At 32.1% G+C, this 23,139-nt stretch overlaps 1 protein-coding gene across 1 annotated transcript in view; it reads right to left on the bottom strand.

Moving 5' to 3' along the window:
• The window catches only part of LOC103597842 (ephrin type-A receptor 6), a gene marked incomplete at its 3' end in the record, with an annotated part of 160,094 nt that overhangs the window by 81,427 nt on the left and 55,528 nt on the right, over positions 1 to 23,139 (bottom strand). Inside the window, exon 2 of the mRNA XM_008581696.1 lies at positions 15,629 to 15,693. Within this exon, the coding sequence (XP_008579918.1) occupies positions 15,629 to 15,693 (65 nt within the window). The remainder of the gene's footprint in view (positions 1 to 15,628; positions 15,694 to 23,139) is intronic.

Genomic DNA, 23,139 nt, shown 5'->3' with positions numbered 1-23,139 from the left:
ATTATATTATTAAATATATTATTAAAATTGAATATTATTGAATATTATTAAAGTCTGAAAAGATTCTTATCTAAACTGCCAATAATATAAATGATGGAAAAACCTCCTTCATTAAGAAAAAATAAAAGTAATGGTGGGGTAAGAAACAGAGTGAAATGAAATGAAGCAAAAAGGACAGCAAAAAAGACCTAATTGGAAATATTAGAAATTTACACACACACATTAATTGGAATAACATCAGGACCAGGTAAACACGACACTGGACAAAAAGTGATTAATAAATTGATAGATACATTGAAATATATTACAGATAATTTATCCTGATTTACCCACAAGGAGAGAAAGAATTTAAAATTATGAAAGAGCTGTTAAGAGATATAGGGAATTAGACCAAAAGATTTCAAAATTTATCTCATGGCATAAGAGAATGAACACATGAGGGGATAATACTTGGGAATTTTCTTAAAGAGAAAAAAATAACAACCATGAAAACCCCATGAATCCTAAAATTAAAGGTGGATTCTGACATTTGAGCAGATGTTACACAGACAATAATGCTCACAAATCATTCCGTGAATTTCCCTCCATTTCTGACTCTCACTGATGCCAGCCATGTGGCTAGTTCTGGTCAATGAACTATAATAAATAAGGTGTCATGTTTAGGCCAAAGCACAGACGTATATGTGTGAACTCTCCCCCTCCTAAAATTTGGCATCTGTCCATATGAGATTGCTGGCTGTAGTTACTCAGTCAAACATGAAACCCGACAAAGACCTACGAAGTTTTTTTTAAAGAAAATGTTATGTATTTCAAAATAAATGATAGACCTGCAATAAGCAAGTCTTTTTAACTCTAAAGCAACTGTGGACCTCCAAAGCTGATCCAATATGCCATGAAAACTGTGCATCTTGTAAGACTAACTCTCCCTGTATGATCCACTTCAGTTGGGTTATGATGAGAAAAAAATGGTTATGGATGAGAAAAAAATTTTCTCGAGGGCAAAACCAGAGGTCACAGAATACAACAAAGGAGTTTCTCCCAGAGAACAGAACAAAGTGTATGACTACCTGTACAGATCAATGAATTTTTCACAAATCGAATGGACCCATATGGCCATCACCCACATTCAAAAGAGCATAGTTACCAGCATCTTAGAAGCCCTGCTATTGACCCTTTACAGTCACAGCTATACTGACTTCTAATATTATGGATTAATTTTGCCTATTTTGAATCCTCTATGAATCGAATCACCCAGCATGGAATCACCCAGTATGTCCTCCTTGGATTCTAAAGTTTTCTAGTTATTTTTGTTCACCTTTATGTTTGTGAGATTCATTCACAGTGCTGCATAAAGACATAGTTTTTTCAATTTCTTTATGGTGTTGCTTTTTAAGTCTACACCACTATTTACCTATCTAGTTTACTGTTGAGTGGCACTGGTGTCCACGTCTCTTGGTGAACATGTGTACACACTTCTATTGTGCATATATTTAGAGGAAGAATTGCTAGCTTGTAGAGAACATGTAATGTTAAGATTTAATAAACGTTGTCAAAGTTTTCCAAGGTAGTTATACCACTCTGCATACTCATTAATAATGTATGAGAGTGCCACTTAGTCCACAGCCTCTCTGAAACTTGACATTTCCTTTTTTTATCTTAGTCATTCTGTTATGTGTATATTGAAAGCTTACTGTTTTTATTGTTTTTCCAACTCTTCTGTTAAAAAATTTTCAAACATACAAAAATGTTCAAAGACTTTTACAATGAACAACCATATATCCACCATGTAGATACTACAGTTAACATTCTACTATACTTTAAAAAATTACACATATATCAATCCTTCTTGCACAATATTACTACTCAATTGTTCACTTTAAAGGGGTCAGTTTTATGTTCTATTTTGCCTCAATTTTGTAAAAGGGGAAAAAACAAAGTAAAACTTGTTGAAGTATTTTTTTGGATTGTATTCATTGATTCTATAGGGTACTTTGAGAAAACTGACAACTATATAACAGCTATTCTAATCCACACATGTGCATATCTTTCCATTTCTATATATCTTTATTTTCTTTAAAGACTACTTGTAGTTTTCAATGAAAAGTGTTCTTGCACATCTTTTCATAGATTTATTTCTTAGTACTGTGTTTTCGGATGCTATTAAAAATGATATGTTTTTAACTTTTATTTTTTGTCTCTTGATAGTAGATAGAAATAAAATTTAATTTGTATATCGACCTTGTATCCAGCATTATGTTCACTGATTTTACCAAAATCACTTTTATAAACAAAGGAAAAATGCTGGCAATGGATATTTAATGAAATAAGGAAATACAGACAGCATACTTTAAATTCAACATTCGTAGTTTTCTTCTGAGGTAAGTTTTATCTGCTTTTCAGATTTTCAGTGAAATAATTTTTTTAAAAACTCTAAAAATCTTAAACCTGAGGATAGAAAATATGTCAGAATTAAATTAAGTACAATAACATATTAGGTGCTCTGTAAGTGAAAATGTGTGAAGTATATTTTCTATAATAATACTAATACTCAAAAATCATCAATTTACTCAGTTTTCGCTTAGCTAATATTAATTGACTGCCTATTCTTTGCTACCAATTAATGTTAAATACTTAGGTTAAACTAATAACAAGGTAGACAGTATTCGTGAATATTCATTTTACATGTTTTTCACCATTCAAATTTTATTCAACTGACTCTAGTAAAGGATTATAATTAGGTGTTTAGAGATTTCAAATCTTAAAAAGCTATTGGAAAACATCATATAGATAACATTTTGTAGACAGACACCACTATTGGTATGATATAAAATTGTATATCTAGAGGGCCGTCCCGGTGGCGCACTGCGCTAGTGCGCCGCTTGGGAAGCGCGGAGGCGCTCCCACCGAGGGTTCGGATCCCACATACAGACCGGTTCCCGCTCACTGGCTGAGCGAGGCGCGGGGGCAACACCAAGGGTTGCGATCCCGTTGCCGGTCCCGGTCCGGTACGGGGGCGACACTGAGGGTTGCGATCCGTTGCCGGACACGGAAAAAGACAAAAAAATAAAAATAAAAAAATAAAAAATAAAATTGTATATCTAGATAGACAAATCATAGCTGGGGGATATGTGATAACAAAATGCCAATAGGTCTTGATACCTTCTGCTGTCATATGCACAATATCACTGCACTGAAACTAGGCTAGTAAGTTCTTTGTCCTTGAATTGAAGCTTTCTAACCATTCTATCTGCATTTCAGAGTGATCTTTGCAAAATCTGCTTACTACCCTCCAATTAATTTATATTGAGATCAGAATATAACATTCCTTATAATAGCCTACATGGCCTTGCTTAATATGCCTACTTCCTCTTTCACTTTCTGTCTCTTCTTGCCTGACACCTCTGTCGCTGATTTCCAGTCATATGACCGTAAAGTCACACACTGCTAGCATTATGATTTGTGAGTATTTGGAAAATATTTATCAATCTAAGCCACACTGAAAAAAAACTCTTAATAAGTGCTTTTATTTCCTTTCATGCTTGTTTGTTGTAGCTAGCATAAACATTTTTTAAAATAAAGATTAGAAATCTTGTACTCCATATTTCACTTATTATTTAGGGCAACATTCTAAAGTCATTGAAGTCTTTAATAGAAATATAATGTAATGGTTGTATAATATGGAACTCTATTATCCCAGCATGTGATTTCATCCTCAAATTCACCTTAGGGCTCAAGATGGCTTCTGGAGCTCTAGACAATTAATAATTATTCTAGGACAATAGAGATAAACCAGGACTGTTACAGGCAAACCAGACATATGGCTAACTTACGGTCATCCAAACAATTAGCATAGTGTTTATCAATAGAAAGAATAAAAATTAACTATAATATGCTGTCTATACAAATTTCTTTACTCTAAAATTTATAATGTCAGAATTTCTTAGGGCAATTCTCACTGGTAACCATAGAGAAATCCCTTCTAATGTACACCAGAAAGCACTGCATTTGAGGTAAGCATATAATTTGATTAAATTAATTACATTATTAAATTAAGATATCTAAATCAATAATACAGATCTAATTTTACCTCCCCAAACATGATCTGCAGGATGCATGAACATTTAAAGGAAAAAAAAAAATATATATATATATATATATATACACACACACACACACAAATCCTAATTTCATGATTTTATTTGGAAGAATTATTTAATTTCACTGAAATATTTTTGTATATGTTGCTACTTAATTGTGTAGAAGATGAAGGCTAAGTTAAGCATTACATTTATTAGCACAACAGTTTTTGCTTTGCTAAAATAAAATGAAATCAAACCACTTTAAGAGCCTATTTTGCTTACTATGATACATCAGTTTGAAATACAAATTGCATGGAATATAGATTACAAAAACCTATTTAATATTTAATGCTGACCTATGCTTTTTGAAAGCTTGACTAGTTAGCATAAATTCTCTAAAATTTGCAGTCCATCTATCAACCATTAAAAATCCATATGCTCTACTTTTTATTGTCATCTTAATAACAAGGTGCAGGATTAATAATCATCTGGGGTTAATATTTCCCAGATGTGATTCAGATCATCAACTATTCTTTGAAAATGTATTATTATGTCTTGATTGGTATTGCTTAAGTAGCATGTAAGCTTTTTTATAGTCTTTTCATTCTGTAAGTAAATATCTTTCCCTTTAACCTTTAAACTTTCCTTTTAGTGAGAAGACTGTTGAGAAAATGAATTAGATTGTCTACAATACAAAAAAATGAGAGCAAATGGATAAACTTTTCTACCTGTACTCAAGACCAATGATGAATAAGAACACAGTTCAGTCTTCCAGAAAAGGTGGGAGTCTTCTCTATCTTAAAAGATCAATAGGAGAAAGCCAGATAGAGAAATTTTCAGATATACTCGACAACATGGTCCTATATCCAGAGATAAGATGAAGCAAGTCACATGGAGGAGACTACCAAAAAAGTCTCTTTTGGAAAAGTAGGAAAGTGGAGGTAGCTGAAGGTCAGGGAATGTCAGAAAATGAGAGAGAGGCAGCTGTTGGCAACAGGTTAAACGGTAGTTTAGGGGAGGTGAGGGGTTACTAGGGTAGGGAAATGAAGATGATCATACCTTTAGTTTAGAAGATCGGTTCTGGCAACAAGATAAGGAATGGACTAGAAAGGTTGGGGGAAGAGGCTGGAGAAAGATCCAAAGCAGGTGAAAACTTAGGACACTACCATGGTCATTTGGAGATGAAATGATGAGGAAACAAACTGATGACAGAATAATAGATGAAACTGGTGGTAGAGACTGATTTGAAAAAGCTTTAGGAGATGGCATCAAAAGGATTTGCTAGCTGGTTGTGGAGCATAAAATTGAATCGATCACTTAAAATATCAAACAATTAAATTTATAAAAATATCTAGTCTAACATGTTTCATCTAGTTGCTAAGTTTTTTACTAATAATTTCTTAGTGTTTCCTAAGAAATTTAACATTTGTATGTGTTTGCTTTGGATTTACTTATAGACTCTTTCATTTATAATGGAATGATTTATAAATATTTTTAATGATCTAATTAAAACAATAAGAACTTGCTGATAAAACTAGAATCTTTGCTTAGATTTTACAATATGCAAATTTTAAAAGAAACACCTGGAAACTTCTCTTGGAATTAGGAGACTGGAAGTTAAAGCTTTATAAGTACCAATGTAAAAAAATAAAGAGAATAAAGAATAGACTATAATATGTAAAGCAAGGAGAATTGACTTAAAGAAGCCCATATCTTTTTTTAAAAAAATAATATGTTTACAGGAAGACATGATCAAGATTATACATTAAAGGACAGCAGAGATACTGGAAATGTGAATTCTATACTTTTTTTCAGCTACCCAAAGAATATGAAGCTAATTACATATTCACAGACATCAGTAAGTACTTCACTTCTGATTTCCTAAATCACTGTTACCTGCTTTTCAGTTACTTCTCTTCTTCACCACAGAATTAATTTCATCATTATCCAATACATATTCTTTCAAGTAGTGAAAAATAAGGAAGCAATCTATTTTCTTTGCAGAGTATGCTGTACAGGAAGGAATATTCTGAGACAGTGGAGAAGTTACACAAATAATAGTTTCTCAAGTATTAAATATTTAAGAATTTGTGGATTCTAATAACAATAAGCTATGCATATTTATTCTCCTGTTTACCCACATTGCTTGCATGCAGAAGAAGTGATTTACCCATGAATGAGTTGATAAAAGAAAGCCAGAGGCTCTGCATGATTCACATTCCTGGGTTCTCCTTAAGGAAATTCTACCTTCCATGGCCTTTCACGTTTCCTGGTCTGCCTCAAAACAATGCCAGTGTTTCACTGCCTTCTCTTTTTTTATCATTATTTTTTATTACTATTATTATTTTTATTATTATGTTTACAATTTGCATTTATAATGTGGCAATCCAAGTAAAGAGAATTCACTATAAGAATACCTAAGACGTGGATCTGGAAGTTAAGCAGTGATTTGGCCAGCTCCAGAGATACTGACTATCCCAATGTTTCCTTTCTTTATGGCTTTTTCCTCTGCATCTGTTATGCTCTCCTCTTACTACTGAATGACTGGTGCTTTTCCCTGCTCTCTTAAACTGTTACTGGGCATAACTTTGGGTTATCATAGCCTCCTACACTAACATTTTTACATGTATCTTTCAGTGTATCTTCATGGCAGAAGTTTCTGGTTGTTATTTCCCCGTGCTCTTAACTTAGAAATCCTAAATTCCTAAAAGAGAAATCTGATTGGTTTAGACATTTATAGAAATCCATATGTGAGAGGTAACAAGTAGCTGGTTAGCCAATGAATTGGATGTCTTTAGATCAGGTGTTCACCTTTGTCCCAATAAGATACAGTTGAGGGAATAGGGCACTGTGGCACTAACCGCAACTGATAGCCCCCAGCAAACTTCTTGGTTGGACAATTTACTTAGAAGATGGTTTGAGAACGATAAGCATTCTAACATTTCTACTAAGTATACTTATTTGTATAAGGTTTTTCTTTTGGACTGGACTAGTCCATAATTTACAGTTAATTAGCCTATAGTCAGAAACATACATGTATAAAGACATAGTTATATATAAGGCACAAAGAAATAAACCTAAAAAAGGCACACTAAAGGAATATTTCCTTAGTCCCTTTCAAAGAGAAAATAATATCAAAACAATCTACACATCCACCAAATAATCTTGTGTCACTAACTGAACAACTATGCATAATAATTAACCATCCTTAGCTTTGGTATATCCTTTTGCCTTCAAAGATGAATTAACTTTTTGGTACTTTTCAATACCATGTGTCTTTTTACATACAACTTGTGTCTTTCCAACAACACTGTAACTAGATTAAGGCTGCACCTGATCACTTTTACAGGTTATTTTATACCCTCCACATCATCAATGACAATGTTGAGTATCAATCCATGGTTATAGATAAACTGTTATGGCTAAAAGTCCTGGCTTTGGGATTAAGATGACTCTGGTGTTAATACAAGCTTCCATAGTTAATGTCACCACAAAATTGGGCAGATTCTGAAATTTGTCTTAGGTGCAGTTTTTCCATCAATAACATGGTACTAAAAATATTTACTTCTCAAAGATATTATTAAGATTAAATAAAGTATGTAAAATGCTTAAGTGCAGTCTTATTGCAGACCCATGACATCTTAATAATTTGAATATTCTGAGGCAGAAATTTACATTGGTCTTCCAGTGAAGTCATGATATGTGAAACTAAATTTCTAAGAGTTGCTGGAAGTGTCACGGCCTTCTGCTTAACCTGCACACCACAGGAAAGCTCTGCTGACTTATTTATTGATTCGTAAGGAATAATAGCAATAATGTCATGCAAACAAAGGTATAAAAGCTTGATTTATTTTTTAGACTGAACAGACCTGAAATAAAGACAACTACTACTGATAGTAAATAAAGTAAAGACAAAGTGATAATTTTGAACAGGTCAATGCAAGAAAATAGAAGGCTGGGAAAAATTAAGAAAAATTATAATTTGTGAAACTGCTTAAACAAATGTTTCAGCCAATTATATAATGTCTGTGACAGCTGAAAATGTAATATTTGACCTGGTCCAGCATATAAGGAGCTTAGAAGTTGCCACTCCATTTTAACAAGTAAAAAGCTAAACAAATTGAAAAATCAACAACTCTTCTTAGATCAGTCAGAAAAGTGAGGTCACAAGACAAACCACTACCTCAAAAATTAGAAGGACAGATTGTTGAATACAGGGAATCACAACTTATAGAGGCAGAAACCCATGAGTAGGAACCTTTGTAGGAATCAGTGCAAGAATAAGAAAACCCAAACAGGAATTGACAAATTCCTGAAGGATCGGTGTGGAAAACTCTGAGACTCAAAATGGCGGGGGCAATTTGTGAGTTTTAACTTCAGGACTCTACCAGATCCCCACAGTGAATATTAAAGAAAAATCTCATCATGCTTCGACAGAGGGAAGGAAAAAAAAAACTCTGAGACTCAAAATGGCGGGGGCAATTTGTGAGTTTTAACTTCAGGACTCTACCAGGTCCCCACAGTGAATATTAAAGAAAAATCTCATCATGCTTCGACAGAGGGAAGGAAAAAGGAATCAGAAATATACCAGAAAAAAAAGTAAAAGGAAAATATTACAGAACTTTCTTTTCTTCTTAACAAGGCCTACTCTGAAGAGAAACTTTTTTATAAAAGTCTAACCCGATGGGTTTTATCAGAGCTTACATTAACTGTGGGAAGGGAAATATCCAACTCCAGCCAGCTCTAGTCTTCTATGTGGAGGAAGGGAAATACCCAAATCCAGCCCCTTCTAGTCCTCCTGCCCCACCTAAGGAGTGTGGAACCTGAGAAACTCTGGTGAAGTTCACGGTCCAGAGGCACAGTCTCACCCAAAGACTGAAACCTAATCATAGAACTATAAAATCTTTCTCCTCCCCACACCATACCACTACATTACTAAAGGCCTATTTACCTTTCAACAAAAAATTACAAGGCATACTAAAAGGCAAAAAACACACTAGAACAGAATGAGCAACATCAAAGTCAGTCAGATATGGTAGGGATGTTAGAATTATAACATGAATATTAAAAAAATACGCTAAGGGCTTTAACAGAAAAAAATAGACAACATTCAAGAACAGATGGATAATGTTAAGAGAGATGGCAATTCTAAGAAAGAATCAAAAAGAAATCCTAGAGCTGAAAAACACAGTAACAGAAATGAAGAATGCCTTTGATGGTCTCATTACTTGAGTAGACACAGCTAAGGAAAGAATCTCTGACCTTCATTATATGACAATAGAAACTTCCAAAACTGAAAAGCAAAGAGACAAAAAGGCCTGAAAAAATGCAGAACAGAATATCCAAGAACTATGGGACAACTACAGAAGGTATAGCATATGTGTAATGGGAATACCAGAAGGAGAAGAAAAAGAGAAAGGAACAGAAGCAATAATGATTGAGAATTTCCTCCAAATTAATGTCAGACTCCAAACCACAGATCCAGGAAGCTGAGAAAGCACCAAGCAGGATAAATGCCAAAAAATTACACTTAGGCAAATTCTATTCAAACTTCAGAAAATAAAAGAAAAAGAAAAAATCTTGAAAGAAGCCAGAGGAATAAAACACCTTACCTATAGAGGAGCGAAGATAATAATTACATCCAACTTCTCAGAACAATGCAAGCAAGAAAAGAATGCAGTGAAATATTTACAGTGCTGAGAGACAAAACACCACCAACATAGAATTCTATACTCTGCAAAAATTATCTTTCAAAAGAGAAGGAAAAATAAAGACAGACAAATAAAAAGTGATGGGATTTGTTGCCAAGTAGACCCACCTTGCAAGAAATGTTTAAAGAAGTTCTTCAGAGAGAAGGAAAATGATGTAGGTCAGAAACTCAGATCTACATAAAGAAAGGAAGGACACAGGAGAAGGCAACCTCGGAAGCCACCGTCGTGAATAGAGGAGGCCTATCCTATATCACCATGTGTTCCTTTCTGCTTGCCCACAGAAGCCACAAAAAGGCCTCCTTGCAGTCATGAGCTCACCTCTGCTGACATGCTTCAGTGGGAAAAACCCATGAAAGGTATGTTTTCAAGAGACAAATAGGTTTGCAGACTGTGTCCCTTCAATTGGAGAAAGTTTGGGCACTTAACATGACCCCTTTCAAATAGGCTCAGCTAGCCCATGGGTTTTTGTGCAGGAGGATGTTCATTCACAGGTTGCTCTTTTAAAATATTTTAGTCATCAAACAAAAAGAAAAACATGATAATTATGTCTCATTCATCTGTCCCTTTCACATGAGTATCCCAGTTTCACTCTTTTTTTCCTAGTAAATTTCTTTCAGAAAACACTTTGAGCTGAGTCAGCTGGCTTCCAAAATCTATCTCCTTGGTAATTCCAATTCAGTGGCTTTTATGGAGCTGTTATTACACTGGAGTCTCACACCTGAGGTCAATGACTGTTTGTTATTACCCTCAACATTTGCTTTGGCAATCCTTAGTTGTGAGGCCAATTTAGTTATATACAATGAAAACGTATGTGATATATATTAAGCAAGGCTAAATTCACTTTTAAAGATTATTCACAGTTAAAGATTATTAACCAGGGCTCACATATGTTTGCAATGACTATACATCCCCACCACCACCTCTAGTACCTATCACAGATTTTTCACAATGTGCAGTGACAGGCTGAACAAATGAGTTTATATTTACATTTATTTATATTTAAGACAAAGTATTCATTTTATATTTTCAGTTTATTTGTTTAATAAATAAAACTGAAAAAAATGTAATATTTTATTTGTGGTCCTGGAGAGAAAAATATTTGATACATAATGAAAATATGATTCAGGAAAAAGCAAAGAAGCAAGAAGTCTGTATGGAGGTTTCTAGATTTTTCATTTCCTTAAAATATTTAAGGTTATTGTACTCCTAATAATAATAATATTTATATAATGTTTATTATGAACCAGACATTGTTTAAAGTCCTTTACATATATTAAAACATAGAAAATAGAAAAGCCAGATAATTTGCCTAAACTTAATGTTTATGAAAACACTTCTTCAGTATTCTCTTATAACTTTTATTGTGCTACACAGAAAAAAAATTAACGCACATTCTTCCATTGATTTCCCTGGCACTCTGTTAGCTACTTTGTTATATCATAATAATTTTATTATCTTAGTGTATGACGGTGACAGATAAAGGACAGAAGAAACACTTATAGGATAAAGTTCTTATCAGTTTTGAATCACATAAACATAAAATTCTTAAGGTTATACAGGGAGAGCACAGTGTTAAGAATCATGACCACTGGTTCTGATGTATTCTAACCAAGCCTTAACCTCTACACAAATATAGTTATTGTATTTCACTCTATTCTCAATATATCAATAATGTCAATTCACCTATATTTTGAGCATCCTTTCTTTCCAATTTCCCAAGGCTTCTTTCATTTCCTACGGTCTGTATTATGTCTTAAACGAAAGGAAACTTCAGTAATTTTTGTTTAAGTGAATTCAGAAAGTTTTTATTTTTACTTTTACTTACTGGGACTGAGATATACACATGTAGATCAACTAAGACACTGAAATTCTTTCACAATGTGGCTTAGCCTATGATTACAGACTTGTTTCCCACCGCATCCCTGAACTTCAGCCAGACAAATGATTTTTAACATTTCCAAAACTTAATATACACATTTAATAATTCTGTGCCTTTGCTCACCTTCATTGCCTAGAAGTTGCCTCTACCTTTTCTTCCAGCCCATAAGTGATTTCTTCACGCTTTATAAAAAGAGCTGATATGTCACTTTTCACTCCCAATTTTCTCTGAAGAGAATCCCTCCCTTTATTATTCTTTCATAGAACATTTCTCAAAACTACCTAATGACACTTTCTTTGGCCTTATGATTGTGTAGAATTATCTCTGTATTGCAAGACTCCACGAGGGCAGAAAAATCTGTCTTAAGCACACCAACAGGATACTTAGCAGAGAAGAACATAAAACAGAAATTTGTTAAATTGAATTCTGGGCAATGCTTAAAAGAAAATAAAGTATATTTTAAATGTTGACACAATTGACAAGAAATTATTTTAGAAAATTAATATATTCCATTTACATTTTTGTAAGCCTAAAAGTTATTTGTTCAAGACTTCATCTGTTTTCCATAACCACTAGCCAGGGATGCTCATCTCCTACTCAAATGACCACTGGTGGATCTGTTCACAGGCACCCTGTGAATACTGACTCCTGTAACTACATCAGCATGATACCTCTAGTGGAATGGCTATTTAAGTAAAAAATAAATCTATGAAATCAGTGACTAAATTTCTTATATTTTATGTAGTACATTATAGGATTTCAAAAATACCTTAGTTCAATCCTTTACAGAAAGAGAATCTTTCAATTAAAAAGTTATTTCTAGAAAGTAAATTGTTCACAGAAAATACCAGATATACTTTATATCATAAATTGCCAACTATTTAACCTAGTTATTTTTTCCATCTATGATATATTTACAAAAACCTACAGAATTAATGTCTCTGAAGAAAGGTAACTGGTAAAATGGCCACTAAAATTTGTGTGGCTCAATAAACCTGAGCACCTGAAAAATTTATACAATTTTAAATAGATATAATTTCAATTTTAATACATAAATGCTGGTTTAAATGTTATAAACTGATTAATGATTCCCATAGACCTTAAATTATTTAACTTCTATTGATGTCTAGATTATTTTAATTCTTGGTATTTTTAGTAGCTTTTCATCAAAGCTCTTCATCCTTAGTTGTTTTAACCTATAAATAGCATTAAGCAAAGCTCCATTCTTACCAGTAATCTGTCCTCTTCATTAAAAGAGAAAGAATTAAATTGCATGTTTTCTTTACAACCTACTTATGTAATCCACCCACTTTATTGTTTCCCTTGATTTGCCTTTGTTTCACCTAATTCACATAGCTTCATCCACATCTATCATGAAATATGCCCATGTGCTTCCATTTCAAAATATTTCTACACTTACACTGCCATACATGGATTATTATCTTGGGGACAACCTAAAAGTAATATATGCTATATCAACAGTGATATGTGTTACTTTTCCCTCCGTGGCCTACACGTATTGGCCATTAGACTTTATCTTTACATGGTAAAATCTTAGAAGAAATAAAAAGCAACAGCTGTGAAATTATCATCCATAAGTGTCACGATCAGGACACGTTTGGCTTAGAACTTTTGCTGTACTACTTTGCAGCTCTGTGACCTTGTGAAAGGTATTTACTGTACCCATCTCAATTTCCACATCTACCAATGAGGAAAAATTATATTTGATTTCCAGAACTGATGTGAGTAAAGTACCTTGAACAATGACTAACATGCAGTAAATGTTCAATAAATTTCAACTACCTGTTCCTTTTCCACCTTATTCTATCACATTTCTTTTCTAGTGTATTCTTCTCTTTCCTCTTGCTAATCTTTGCCCAGTGTCTAAAATGCATATCTTAAAATCTTAAATTAGCAATACCAGGGGTCTTCAAAAAGTTCATGGAAAGATTTGAATTAGCTTTTAATTCTATTTTTCCATCATCTTTCTGAAATACCCTTAGATATTTATCAAGAAGAGAAAAGAAATCTGAATCAGTTATGCAAATATCACACATAAGGAATTGGCTTCTCCTGAAGTCGTCAGTGCTCCTCTCTGTTAGCAGTGTCATGGTAAAGACACAGGCTGTAGAGTCAGAAATAACCTATTTTGAATCAGAATCCATCACTCATTGTTTGACTGTAACTGTTGCTATTTTTTGTTCCTTATCTCTTAAAGGCTGGGATTCTGCAACTGAGCGATAGAGGTAAGACATACCTCAAAAGGGCCATTATGAAAATGAAAAATTGAAATGTTTAGTGTAATATCTGGCAAATAAAAAACTATGAGGTAAACGGCACTTTTCAAGCAATTCTGCCCTCTCTCTATAACAATCCAGAAATATTAGAAAATATCCCCATTTCATAATGTCTATGACAAAATTATCACAAGAATGATGGCAGCAAGTTCATCCATAACTCTCTAAATCCCTGTGTCTTCCAATTGCCAGTTTGCTCTGAAATGCAGACTGATCAAGCCAAACGCAATCACTAGAGCAGAGGCATAACTCCTGTTCCTTACATAATTCTCTGCATATAACTACATGAGGCCAGTGATAATATGTCTCTAATATTTTTCTGTCATTTTTTCAGAACATAGAAAAAAAGGTTTTCTAAGCTACTTAATTGTTGGTAAGTTATTACAAGTTATTTTGTACAGCAAGGAAAGGAGATATACATATATATATATATTTATATCTTGATATATACATATATCTTGAAAGGTTATTTTAGAAAAAAGTTTCATTCATTTCCTAAAAGTAACTATGACAAATACGATCTATTTAATACACTCAAGAAATACTTATATTTATTCATTTTAATAGAAATAGATAATGAAGATAAAAGCGTAATCCCATCTTTAAAAAATACATTTCTTAGAAAATTTCAGAAAAATAAAATCACAGAATATAAAATGAACAAATCTAAATAAGTAAATAGACTGTTAAACTAGTTAAAAGAGGAAGATTTAACTCTTCATAAGATTTTTTAGTTAAAAACACACATTTAATGAGTAACTGTTGATGTAAAGTGTCAAATTCAAACAGCAATATATGGAAGATTTCAAGAATAAAACATGTTTAGGTCAACTTCTCCTTCCAGATTTAAATTTGAAGATATGATGGAAGAAGCAAGGTAAAAATATTAACTAATATTGTGATGAAAGAGAAAAATACAATTTCTAAGGAAAAAAAAAAAGAAAAGCTAACCTAAGTGTATCTGTACACATTTGACTGCCTCTATTATCAAATATTTTAACTAGACAAAAATCAAAGTAAAAATCTTCACTAACCACCATTTTAGTTTAGATTAACATGAAAAAAGTAGAAATATATTGCAATGTAAAAACGATGCAGAATATGTAAAAACATATAAAAAATAGTCAAGTATAACCATAGCTAAAATGTTGGCACCTGAAAAACTGTACTTTGTAAATTACACATCCTTATAAGTCTTCAAAAACAACTCCTAGCTAACAAAAGCCTAATTACAATTTATCTTCTTGCCAAGTTCAAGAACACATACTGCTTTAGTAGACTCATATTTTCTATTAAAACCAAATTGATAATATTTGTGTAATCCACTTATAATACTCTAATTATAATACTAATGAGTATGTAGGAATACTCATTAAGACCATCAAGTTTAACATATACACACAATAAGTATTTCTAAAGAAAATATTCATATTGGAGGTATTCTAATGTTACTATGTATAAACAATATTTAAGAACAATGAGTAATTTGCATATCATTCCCATTGATTACCAGTTCTATTGTATTTTAATCTTTTCTATAGGATTTAAGCTATCTGCCAAAATTTGTACTAAATATAACCAAAAATCCACTATTCCTTTAACTATTATAAGAGACTAAAAACCTAACAAAAATGACAACTTTAAGAAGATATTTAAACTTACCCCATTTAGTGGGTATGTTTTCCATCCTAGCTCTCCCAGCACAGTCGTTGTATCAAGTAACACAACTGGAATTAAACAGATAAAAAAATTTACATTAATTTCTCAACCAATACAAAAATATATTAAAGTCATTTAAATCATTAATGTCAACTACCCTTACTACTATTAATTGCCCTAACTTTAATAAGTTGCATACTTACTTTTAAAATTATTTATATATATTAAATATTAATATATAATATTAAGTAATGATAAAATGCATAAAGTGTTTAAGTTAATTTTTAAATATGTAGATTTCTGCTTAACAATGCTAAATAAAATAACTAACAATTTAAAAAGTCATTTTTAAAACTGATGAAATAACTCTCTTTGCTTTCCCCCCTTTCACATATTGTTTTTTAATGCTACATTAAAGAAAGAAAAAACTGTATTAATGCAGGCTTCTTTACTTTCTTTTTGTGTTATTAAATGCTCTTATATAAAATGGGCAAAGTATGAACACAACTCATTTTTAATAAACCTACCATCTTTAAAGTATAATTCATTATTATCATATGTGCTAGGTAATGTACTTATTGCTAAGGGACGCAAAAACAAAAATAAAAATCGTGCATATTTTTTCCTTGACCAAAAGTAATTTTTAATCTGGCTGAAAAGACAGACCTGTAAACAAATAAGAACATGTTCTGTTAAATTCTAAAATCAAAGACTATATAACACCCTACCAATTAAGTTAGGCTAAGGTTGAGAGGGCAGGTCTGGGAGGACTTCACAAAGGAGATAAATGCAATTTGAGCTGGGCTAGAATGAGGATGAGGGGGTCTTCAATCAGATGTGATAAGAATTTTTTTTTTCTTTTTGAGTACTTTCTATAAGTAACTGAGATGTAACTAAATCAGTTCTCAGTAGCTGGAGTGAGGACTAGTAGTGGGGATTATTTTGAGGAAGTAGGAGAATAGAAACGATGCTGGAAAGACAGATGGAGATAACTGAGGATTGTTTTGTAGTGTTTCCAGTAGGTAGATATATAATGCTCATGACTCACCAGATCTTTATATTTAACTAGCACTTCCCAGGCCCTCAGATGCCATGAGCCACACTCTGAGAAACAATGCCTTTGTGCCTGATCATTAGTTTTGTGCTTCATCTTTTTAAGGAAGTGGGGTTTTTTATTTGTAGTTTTAAAAAATGCCTTCATATGATATTTGGCATCTGCTATTTAGTGTCTATTAAAAGGATTCTGTGGTTTTTCTTAGATGAATCACTGTCATAAATTTTATTTATACATTTTAAAATATGAAACTAACCTTAAATTGTTGGAATAAACTCTACTTGCTCACTTCAGAATATTCTTTTAGCACAGTTGAAAACTATTCACGAAACATAACATTTGTAAAACTGAGTGGTAATTTTTAATTAATTTTTCTTGTGAAAAATTCTCAAACATATTTTAAAAAATACAGAATAAACCTTCATATACTAAACACTCAGCTTCAATAATTACCAATTTATGGCCACTCTTGTTTCATCTATACTTGCTTACTTATTCTGCCACTGCAAAATTTATTTGACGCAAATTCCAGTAATCATATCATTCATCTGTAAAAATTTCAGAGTGTACTTCTAAAATAAAGGACTCAATATAACTACAATCTCTTAATTAATATGAAGTCATTCCTTAATGTAATCAAATATCCAGCCAGTGTTTAATATTCTTTCTTGTCTCAATTCATTTAACAGGAAAGCAAGACCCAAATAAATGCTGTACATTACACAATGTGTTGGTATTAATCTTTAAACATTTTTTAAATCTATAGGCTCCCTCATAATATTTTTTTCAGTTAGACTTATTGAGGTATGTTTTACTTAAAATGAAATTCATTTTTTTCAGCTAGACTTATTGAGGTATGTTTTACTTAAAATGACATTCACACTTTTTAAATGTACATTTTGCAAATTGTAACAAACCCCACATCCCGTCAACATGGCTATAAATTAAGCTACAGAATATTTCTATAACCTAAAAAATATTCCTTGTGATTGTTTAAGCTGTAATCCCTTTCCCACGTGATTCCCTGGCAACCTCTAATCTAATATCTGTTCCTATAGTTTTGCCTTTTTCAGAATGTCAAATGAATGAAATCATATAGCATGCAGGCTTACGAGCCTGTTTTCTTTCACTTTGCAGAATGCATTTGAGATTCATCTATATTGCTGCATGTTTCAACAGTCAGTTCCTTTTTATAACTGAAAAGTATTCCACTATATGGAATTCCCTAGTTTATGAACATGTGAGCTATTTCCAGTTGGGGACATTATATATAAAGTCATTATAAAATTTCATGTAGACTTTCATATATACCTGCTTTCATTTCTCCAGGGTAAATAACTAGGAGTAGGATTACTAGGTTATACAGAAAATGCTTATTTATTTTTAAGAAACTGTCACACTGGATTCTAAAACTGCTGTGCAATTTTACATTCCTAATAGCAGAATGAGTGGTTTTCCAGTTCCTTCACATACCAGGACTTCGTATTGCCTAGTTTTCTGGAGGCATTCTAAGAGGTGTGCAACAGTGTCTCATTTTTGTTTTAATATGCATTTTCCTTAATGTCTAGCCAATTATCTTTCTTACTACTTGAAATTGACTTATTGGGGGGAAAAAATAAAATAAAAAACTAAGTCATGTTGTCCCACAGTGTAGATTAGATTTTCCTCACTGATCATATCATTGAACATACTCCCCCACTCCCTGTACTTTAAATTGGTAGATATAAGTATATCCAGTGGCTTGATCAGATTCAGGTTCCATTTATTTTTATTTTTATTTTTTTGAAAGACAACTCCATTGGTAGTGTTTCATAGTTCTTATACCAGAAAATAGGTAGGATATCAATGTTTACTAGAGACACATTAAAAGGACTCAGGAACCAACTTGCATAGGCTTCCACTGGCAAAAAATGGATAATTTGACCATACACAAGGTTAATTACTGTAAAGAACTGACACAGTCAAATATGCTTAAACCCATGAATTTATAATAATAAAATATATCTTTTGTAATTCTGTAGAACGCCAGTATAGCATTATTTTTTTAAACTGGTAAATAAACTGAAAAGAATAAAAAACTTATTTTGCTTTTTCTATATGAACTACTAATGAATAAAAAAAAGTTAATGAAATGACATTTCTCTTATTGAAATATTCCAGTTAAGAAATGAAGAAGGAATGACTGAATTAGGCTATACCACTTGCTACTCCTAATGAATTAATATATTTAGCTAATGGTTTCCCATGGCTGCTAACATTATAAGAAGAAATAAAAGAAGACATAAAGGGCCAGAGATTTTCAAAAGTCTTTCTTATTAACACAGAATTTTAACAAGCCTGGAAGTAACAGAAGTAATAGATAAAGTACAGGAAGGATAAGATATACATACACATACACATACATATACACATGTATGGCCTGGAAGTAACAGAAGTAATAGATAAAGTACAGGAAGGATAAGATATACATACACATACATATACACATGTATGCACACACACACACACACACACACGTGATGGCATCTGGGTTCCTTCAGTGTAACAAAAATAATTTCATATGTTAGAGAAAAAGGTGATATATAAATGATATATCACTATAATAAATATTCAAAATCATAAGCTTATCTTGTTATCAATTAAAAGTTCTTTTGATTTTTGGTATACACTGTTCAAAAGAATTCAGAAGTAAAAAAATATCAATATCTACTTTGGGCACTCAAAAGTTTAATGTTACACATTTAGCACATTTATATTTTTGAAATACTTAATTATTTCCCTAGTAGGCTGAGAATATAATGATACTAATTCTGTTACTGTTGTAATGGCTTTCTATATACATTCTCTCTTGTTCAAGTAATCTCCAAATTGTCCTATAAGGGTCTCTCCACTTTAAGTAGATCTTTACCTAATCACCCTTCATTGATGATCTGGTGATTTTTGTAAAATACATAGTTTTTGTCTATTTTCACAAGGATCTAAACTCTCTTTTAAGTCACTGCTGTCTCTACGGTGTAGTCAACAGTTTTAATTGTTGATGATCCTATTTTTTTTAACAGTTTTACTGAAGTATAATTGATATATAAGAAACTGCGCATATTTGATGTAAACAATTTGATGAGTTTGAATATACGCATATATCCATGAAACCATTACCACAGTCAAGATAATAAAAATACTTACCACTTTTGAAAGTTTCCTCCTGCCCCTTTTTTTGTTTCATTTTATTTTGGGGGTTTTATGACGGGTAGGATAAGAATACAACATGAGATCTATCCTCTCAACAGATTCTTTTTTAAAAAAAATTAACTATTTATGATTTTTTTTAAAGTGTTCATATTCAAGTATAAAACTCTCTTTACCCATAACCTTGATTCTCTACCTCAGTCATCTGTATACTTTATACTTGAGAGTTGGCCTCTTTAAACCCCAGCCATTTATATATAAAACATCTTACAAGGCGATCTTTACAAACTGTATTACAGTTATCCCTCATCGTTCATTATCCATGGAAGATTGGTTTTAAGAGCCACAGATACCAAAATCCAACGACGCTCAAGTCCTTCATATAAAGTGGTTTAGTACTTGCATATAACTTAAACACATCCTTCCATATCATTTTTTTGTATTTATTTATTTACTTATTTTTATTAAAACATAATTGATTATACATATATGGGGTACAGAGTCCAATATCAATATCTGTACAATGTGTGATGATCAAATCAGGATAATTAGCATGTTCATCATTAAAAAACATAATAATTCCTTGTGTCTCTTAACCGATTTCTCGCTAACTCCCCTCCACCTCCCCTTCTCCACCTCTAGTAACCAAATTTCCAAACTAGACCTTTACATCTCACCATATACAAATGGATTAAAACCTTAAATATAAGACCTGAAACTATAAAATTCCTAAAAGAAAAGGATAGGGGAAACACTTCAGGATGTAGTACTGGGCAAAAACTTTATGAATAAGACCTCAACAGCACGAGCAACAAAAGAAAAAAATAAACAAATTGGATTATATCAAACTTAAAAGCTTATGCACAGCAAAAGAAACAATCAACAGAGCAAAAAGAAAATCTACAGAATGAGAGAAAATATCTGGAAGCTATGCATCTGACAATCGGGATTAATATCCTGAATATACAAAGAACTCAAATAACAGTAAAAAAAAATAATCAGATTTAAAAATGGGCAAAGGGGCTGAATAGATATTTCTCAAAAGAGGACATACAAATGGCCAAGAAGTATAAGAAAAAAATGCTCAACTTCACTACTCATCAGGGAAATGCAAATCAAAACCATATTGAAATATCATCTCACCCCAGTTAGAATGACTATTATCAAAAAGACAAAACTACAAATGCTGGTGAGGATTTGGAGAAAGGTGAGCCCTTATATTGCTCTTGGTGGTGGGACTATAATTTAGTACAGCCATTATGGAAAATGGTATGGAAGTTTCTCAAACAAATACAGATAGAACCACCATAAGATTCAACAATCCTTACAACTGAGTATATACCCAAAGGAATGGTAATCGTCATGTCAAAAGGATATCTGTACTCCCATGTTTTTTGCAGCTCTGTTTACAATAGCCCAGATATGGAACCAACCTAAATATCCATTGATGGATGACTGGATAAGGAAAATGTGGTATATATACACAACAGAATACTAATCAACCATTAAAAGAAAGAATGAAAATTCTCTCATTTGTAGCAGCATGAATTTTGTAGCAGCAGAAGTTTTGGAGAGAATTATGTTAAGAGAAACAAGCCAAGCACAGAAAGAGAAATACCACATATCCTCACTCATAAGTGGGTGCTAAAAGGAAGGACAACCACAATAATAAACTGACCTTGAGAACTGAGGTTAACAAAATTTTTAAGTGCACAATACAGTATTATTAACTACAGACACTCTGCTGTACAGCAGAAGTCTAGAACATATTTATCTTGCATAACTGAAACTTTATAATGTGAATAATGCTGCAATGAAAATGCAAGTGCAGTTATCTCTTCGAGATCCTGATTTCAATTCTTTCTAACATATACCTAAAAGCAGGATTGCTGGATCATATAGTAGTTCTATTTTTAATTTTTTGAGTAAACTTCATTCTGTTTTCCATAATGCCTATATCAATTTACATTCCCATCATCAATGTATAAGAGTTCCCTTTTCTCCACATCCTCGCCAACACCTATCCTTCACCTTTTTGATAACAGCCTTCTTCACAGGTGTGAGTTGATACCTCATGATGGCTTCGATTAGCATTTCTGGATTAGTAATGTTGGGCATCTATTCATAAACCTGTTGGCCATTTGTATGTCTTCTTTGAAGAAATGTCTATTCAAGTCCTTTGCCCATTTTTTAATTGGGTTATTTATTTTTGCTATTGAATTGTAAGAGTCCCTTGCACATTTTGGATATTAGCTCCATGTTACTTTTTCTTTTTTTTTTAGTACTCAATTTACAGATGAGAAAACTGAGGCTCAGAGAGGTAGATAATTTTCTTTGAAATCACAAAGCAGTAGATGTAGATTCTAACCAAGATGACTGATTCTCAAACAACCTGTTCTAAGTCTTTTAAAAAGTGTTATTTTTCTTCTTTCTTTGTTGGTGTAGAAAAACACCAATATTTATTTTTTCTGATTTTTAAATAGCTATAATTTTGATCCTAGATTTCTCATCAAAGATTTCTAAGGAAAATTCATCAGTACCTCCTACAAATAATAACATTAAAATCAAGGTGTTTATTAGAGTGGAGCACTCAAAAATCTCTAATATGTATTAAAGTCTATCAACAGAAATTTACTTTTCATAAATCTTGTATAGAAGTTATTGCAAACTAATTAATTAATTGATTGAAATAATTATTATTCTTTCGAAAACAATAAAGCTGCTTTGTTCTTAATATAATAACCTGTGAAGTATATTTATCTCAAAACAAATAAAAAGGAAAATATGTACTTACAGCAGTGTAGATGCTTAAGAAGAATTTTTTGTTTCTTAGTAGCTTTCAGAAACAATATTTACCTAATTGATTTATTTTCATTAAACTGCATTTATACCTTTAAAAAATTCCTAAGAATACTTCAGACGAGTGAATAATAGTTTATATTAACATAAAACTGAGATTTTTGAGATTTTTAATACCATTCTATGTGGTAGATGTTTTAATTTTTTATCAGTTTTTTCACATACAAAACCCCCACAAATTCAGGTTTTGAAGGCAAACTAATTACATTGATCCCAGAAAGGTGAGAGCTCCTCCTGCTGGCCTTAAACAAAAGTTATCTAGTCCCTACCAGTGTGCAAAAATACTGTAAATCCAGTAGGAGGAAAAAAGAATTATATCAATATTAACTTCAGTAGCAAGTTAATACTTTTTTATTTTTAATTTAATGGTAATGTTTTAAATAACAATATTATGGCCTATTACTTATGTAAAGGC

This window comes from Galeopterus variegatus, unplaced genomic scaffold (assembly GCF_000696425.1).
Source record: "Galeopterus variegatus unplaced genomic scaffold, G_variegatus-3.0.2 Scaffold2437, whole genome shotgun sequence".
NCBI classification, from domain to species: domain Eukaryota; kingdom Metazoa; phylum Chordata; class Mammalia; order Dermoptera; family Cynocephalidae; genus Galeopterus; species Galeopterus variegatus.
The sequence above is the reverse complement of the archived record's forward strand: the minus strand, read 5'-3'. Positions and strand labels throughout refer to the sequence as shown.